Here is a 6,132-nt window from a genome sequence, read left to right on the forward strand (position 1 = left end):
GACGACCCTGTTTTTCTGTGTACAGTTAATTAAACCCTTGGGCCACATACCAACACCACATGTGCGTGTCTCCAAGCCGATGGACAGAGGAGGTGGACCATGGAGCTAGCTAAATATTGTGGAAGCCACCAAATCCCAAACTCAGCATGTTATCTTTATTTCCTACAGCTGACATTTCCCCCTAGTGCTGAAGAGAAACTGCTCCACCTGGCCTCTGTCCAGGAGACTCATAATGACATCCAGCTGTTCCAAAGGCAGGATGATGTTTATGATTCCAACATGCACGGATCGATACTGAATTCTCAAGCCTGTTCTCAGACGGTTGTTGTTGGCTGATCAATCATCCATGCAGACAGATACCTGTAGCTCTTGTCTGTGTAACTACACTAAAATGGCTAGGAATATAGTTGGCAAACACTAGGGGAACATAGAGCATTATTTTAAGACAGGGTTACCTTCAGCCAGAATTTTAATTGTTTGGAAAGATTCACAGGCTACCTAACTGAAAAGAGGGATGGAGTAAATATTTCCAACATGAGAAAGCTTAAATTCACTAGGCCCACAATATAGTACTATTAAATAAATTTATGGTTTAAAATTTTTCTAAATGCCTAGTAAAAGAAAATTTGTTTCTCCTCTCTAATTTTAATGTCCAAGTCCCTGAAGCATTCCTTTTGTTGTAGTCAACTTCATTCTAGGGGAAGCAATTTCCCAAATGTTGATTTTTCTCACCAGCAAAATAAGAGGAGTATCCAGTCCACTGGCTAGCAACCCCCTAAAGGTGAGAAAGAATTAAATTGTAAACTGCCCAATTTTATAAGAAAATTGTTTTCAACCTTACTTGATAACTTAATTCACAAAATAAGTGATCTACCAAGTCAGTTGAAAAATGAGTAAAATTAAATTGGAAAAAAACACAATTTACAGGGTCAAGGTCAAGGATGCACATGGCCCGGAAGGGTGGGAGAGAAACGACAGCTGTACTGCAGTGGAAGTACCAGAGCTTCCAGGAGGGCAGGGAGAGAGGCCAAGTGTGGATAAAATACATGTGGAAGTAAAAAGGGAAACTGGAAAATAGTAAGGGTGCTTAAAAAGCTACCTGTGGATTAATGAACTTTCCTTCCATCAATCTTTAAAATTACAGTTGTTTCTGAAACTAATCCCCTTGGCTGCATTTTAAGTTTTCCAGAGCTTTTATCATTGCTGTCTGGGAAGAGCAGGAAGGGATGCTAAAAAAAGAAAGAGAAGAAAAGAGAAGAAAAGAGAAAAGAAAGAAAAAGATGCTATCATACAGGAAATGAAAATAAATCAATTTCGAGATGGCATCTGCTACTTTCCTTTTAATGTCACAAGAGTAACAAACTTCAAACTCAATTTCATATGACAAGCATCTTTATAAAACTAACCATATTACCCATTATAATTAGCTCTCTTGCAAGGTTAAATAATATAAAATTGAAAATTACTGGGTGACTACACTACAATCATACCAATTCTGTTTCTGAATGAACAAACTACATGGACACTTGGCAAAGGAAAACAAAATGAGAATAGAAGCAATGAGTCAGGGGGACTAGAGGACTAAAGCTGCTACAAACGGGAACACTGATTAATAGCAGCAGGTTATGATAAGTATAAATCTGAAGTTTCAACTGGGAATTGCTGCTATACTAAAACTATGTATATCCACTGCAAAGTACATGCCTTGGAGCAAAGTTAATTGCAGGAAATTTCACAAGTAACTCCCTGCTCCTTACTATATTATATAGTAGAGGTGTTGAAACAAGTTTTGGTTGTCAGGCTAAGCCTTTTGGTTTTCAGTTGAGTATTTGTGTTAACACGTCAACTTTCTCCTAATAGTTGTTTTAATAAAATTAGGGTTTTTGTCCTCTGAACTAAGATTCTCTCAGAATCACAGCAGGAAACTGAATGACTCCAATAAATTCACCAACTATAGATTAACCTTCAATGCCAGAGGCTAGTTTGCAATAAAAATTCAGTTTTGATCTCAGGATCAAGGAAGTCCAAAAGAAACTTCAATGTCAGGGGCACCTGGGTGGCTCAATCTGTTGAGAGGCTGCCTTTGGGCTCACGTCATGATCGCAGGGTCCTGGGATCGAGTCCCACATCGGGCTCCCTGCTTGCTCCACGGGAGTCTGCTTCTCCCTCCTACTCTCCCTCTGTTCTCTCTCTCTCTCAAATAAATAAAAATATTAAAAACAAACAAACTTCAAGGTCATCTGTACGAACCATTTCTGTGTACTTTTTGTATCAATTACCTGTTCTAAAACTTTCCATGAAAAAAATGAATTTTCTTCAGTAGTAGAGTTTGGGTTTGAGCAAAATGTCAAAAACAGTTCTCCCATGTTGAGTATATTTTAAGGAGGCTCCACACTCAGAGTGGATACAGGGCTTGAACTCACGACCCTGAGATCAACAGTCAGCCGTTTAACTGACTGAGCCACCCAGGTGGCCCATGAGTATATTTTTGACTACACTCTCAAAATACTCCTTGGGTTCCTGCACTTACCTACAATGTTAGTGTTGTCCATGTTTACATATTACGGAACACTGAATGATAACTCCTACACATGTAATAGGGAAATAAAAGTTCACTTTGACCAATGTGATTTAATCCTTGTTACTAAGTGCTTTACAAAGCAATGCTTTCCTAACATTTTATTGATTTGATGAAATCTTTTAGATTTTTTATTTATTTGACCGAGAGAGAGAGACAATGAGAGAGGGAACAGAAGCAGGGGGAGTGGGAGAGGGAGAAGCAGGCTTCCCGCTGAGCAGGGAGCCCGATGTGGGGCTCGATCCCAGGACCCCAGGATCATGACCTGAGCCGAAGGCTTAATGACTGAGCCACTCAGGTGCCCCTAGATGTGATGAAATCTTTTTTTTTTTTTTAAAGATTTTATTTATTTATTTGAGAGAGAGCATGAAAGGGGGAGGGTCGGAGGGAGAAGCAGACTCCCTGCCGAGCAGGGAGCCTGACGCGGGACTCGATCCAGGGACTCCAGGATCATGACCTGAGCCGAAGGCAGTCGCTTAACCAACTGAGCCACCCAGGCGCCCCTAGATGTGATGAAATCTTAAGAAATCTTAAGTCGGGGCACCTGGGTGGCTCAGTCATTAAGCGTCTGCCTTCGGCTCAGGTCACGATCCCAGGGTCCTGGGATCGAGCCCCGCATCGGGCTCCCTGCGCAGCGGGCAGCCTGCTTCTCCCTCTCCCACTCCCCCTGCTTCTGTTCCCTCTCTCGTTGTGTGTGTCTCTGTCAAATAAATAAATAAAATCTTTTTAAAAAATAAAAATAAATAAAAAATTAAGAAATCTTAAGTCATGTGGGCTTCTGCCTTCAAGTCTGTTCTGAACCTCATATACCCGCTGGTAGGAAAGTAAAATGGTACAACCACTTTGGAAAACAGTCTGTCAGTTCCTCAAATGGTTGACCAGAGAGTTACCACGTCACCCAGCAATTCTACCCCTAGGTAGACACCCAAGAGAAATGAAAACATACGTCCACATAGAAACTATTCAAAACAGCCAAAAGGTAGAAACAACCCAACTGTTCATCAACTGACAAATGGATAAAAATGTGATAGCTGTAAAATGCACTATTATCTGGCCATACAAGGTATGAAGTACTGATTCACGCTACAACGTGATGAATCTTGAAAACATGACGGGAACTGAAAAAAACCAGTCACAATAGACCACATATTATATATTCCATCATGAAAAATTCCAGAATAGGCAAATCTATAGAGATAAAAAGTAGATCAGTCATTGCCTAGGGTTGGGGATGAGGAGGTGATAGCTAAGGGATCTTTTTTAAGGTGAAGAAAATCTTCTATGATGAAAATGTGGTAATAGTTGTACACAACTGAGTTTGCTTTTAAAAGCCATCAAATTACATGCTTTAAATAGGTGAATTTAATGTATATGAATTATAATTCAATAAGCTGTTATTTCTAAAAATCTGTTTCTGAGATGTGAAGTACTTGAGAATCAGCAAAAATCTCTTCCACAAAGCTTTTCTGGTCAACAGTAAAAGAATTAGTTGAAGTCCAATTTACTTTACTGTAACTGGAACCAGCTCACAGTATTTTGTTATGTACATTTCTAAAATGTGAATGCAGTTTAAGAAAATACATCATTACATCAGCTATTCCAGGCAGCCTGCCATGAGACATTTTTACCAAAAAAAATCTTAAAAGGAATCCATTTAACCAACCTCAGAGTATATGTTCTTTCTCGTTGCCTCATCTCCTTATAAGCTGTCATATCCCTAAAATTCTCATGTTTAACAATACTAGGCATCATTAATTCAGTCATTACCTGTCTACGTGTGTACACACACACACACACACACACACACACACACACTCCCTGCTCCGGTGGAGCTTACAATCTAGTAAGACAAGATAAACAATACATGCTGGTTTTCAAACAGGGTGCTATGCTGTGGAGGAATGTTGTTTTACATGGAGGATCTAGGAAAGGAGGCTTTTTTGACAGATGTCTGAGGTGAGAAAAGAAGGTGCCCAGCCATACAAAGACCAAGGAAGATAACTCCAGGCGGAGGAAATAATTTTTGAATGGGAGAATCAGGAGGAAAAAAAACAGAACAAAAAAAGGATTAACTGTGCACTGCCGGTGACCAGCATTCCTCCGTGAGTCTCCTGCACCTAGTACAGGCATGTCTGGCAAGGTGGCTTGCAGATTATGGCTGGAATAAGACTTTTCACAATTGTTCAGTAAGAAAGGTCACCTCTGGTTAAGCCCCGCCTGAAGTGATCTTCTTGGACCTCTTGGCAGCCGTTTATTATGTGCACCTCCCATTCTTTCACCACACATGGGTACAAGGTGCTGTATAAGGAAGTGCTGGGACATAGAGACATGCACCCCAGTGACCTCTAAGGCAGGAAATCATCTAGTGGCACAAAAAGGTAGGCATGAACAACACACACAGGTACAAAGTAAAAGTGGGCCACAAAAAAGGGAAATAAAATGTAGGAGTGTGTGGAGATCGCTTGCAGCTGGAGCATCAGGGGAAGCCTCATGGGGTGGGGGCATGAGAGCAGAGTCAGTGATGCCTGAGAACTTGGACATGTGGGGGAATACAGATTGGTTTGTTGTATCCCTAATTAAGTATATCTCAAAATATTTTTAGCTCCCTAACCAAGTTACAAGCTCAGGGAGAGAAGGCCTGATATTCCTTACATTTCTCTGTGATTCTTAGCATTGTATCATGATGTATTGTGATTCATCATGAGAGAGGAGATGTTGATTTCAGCACTGAGGCAAGGCTAAATTATTCTTTGGGCTTCAAAAGCAGAAGACTCCCCAAACCTCTTAATACACCATCTCATTTCACAGGGACATTCCTAGGACTTTTTCCAAAATTCAAAGTTATTACAAGTAAACAGGTATATAGTGTGCTTCTGAATACATACACATATACAATGTTTACCTGTGTATTGTACATCACTATACCTTAAGTTCAGAATCTCACAAGATTATTTTAAACTTCCACTGCTAAATCAAAGTTTGTACTTGAGAGAAAATACTTTTTTCACTGATCAAACTTTCCCATCCAGGCCCTCATCATCCCTTCCCATTCCCAACAAAAAATCTTAAACCAGAGAAGAAAAGCCAAACAACATTTTTTAGGCAGTGTCTCAACATCTCTAAAAAATATTCCATGGCCAAACTCACCATAGAGAGCTGTCCAAGTTTGATTAATTACATCTAGACACACAGTTCCTGACCTGAAACAGATGGAAAGAATGGCATTTTTTTAAAAATTAAGAAATCTAGTCGCATGTATCTGGCAACTAATTTTATCAAGAAAAGTACCTTTAACAGATCATAAGAAAGAAAAGAAAGAAAGAAAGGAAAAGAAAGGAAAGGAAAAAGAATCCCAATTAGGGAAGGAAAAGTGTGAGTAGAATATTTACAGTGTTAGTGTCTCCTTAAGAGAGTGAAAGGAAAAACCCACAACCACACAATGGAGAGACCAGACAACACCTTCATGAGAATTCACACTGATGGGGGGGGGGGGGGGGGGGGAGGGTACCCCGCCTCTCTCCCACCCCACCGGCGGGGAGACCATACTTCGTTGG

General features: G+C 40.3%; 1 protein-coding gene across 2 annotated transcripts in view; it reads right to left on the reverse strand.

The window, feature by feature from the left end:
* UBE2H (ubiquitin conjugating enzyme E2 H) overlaps positions 1-6,132 on the reverse strand; it is a 107,989-nt gene that overhangs the window by 19,387 nt on the left and 82,470 nt on the right. The window contains exon 5 of one of the 2 annotated variants that reach the window (XM_021699428.2): positions 5,726-5,778. The exons of the other annotated variant lie outside the window; for it this stretch is intronic. Within the exon in view, the coding sequence (XP_021555103.1) occupies positions 5,726-5,778 (53 nt within the window). The remainder of the gene's footprint in view (positions 1-5,725; positions 5,779-6,132) is intronic. 2 annotated transcript variants of the gene reach the window in all.

Source organism: Neomonachus schauinslandi, chromosome 12 (assembly GCF_002201575.2).
Source record: "Neomonachus schauinslandi chromosome 12, ASM220157v2, whole genome shotgun sequence".
Taxonomy (NCBI): Eukaryota; Metazoa; Chordata; class Mammalia; order Carnivora; family Phocidae; genus Neomonachus; species Neomonachus schauinslandi.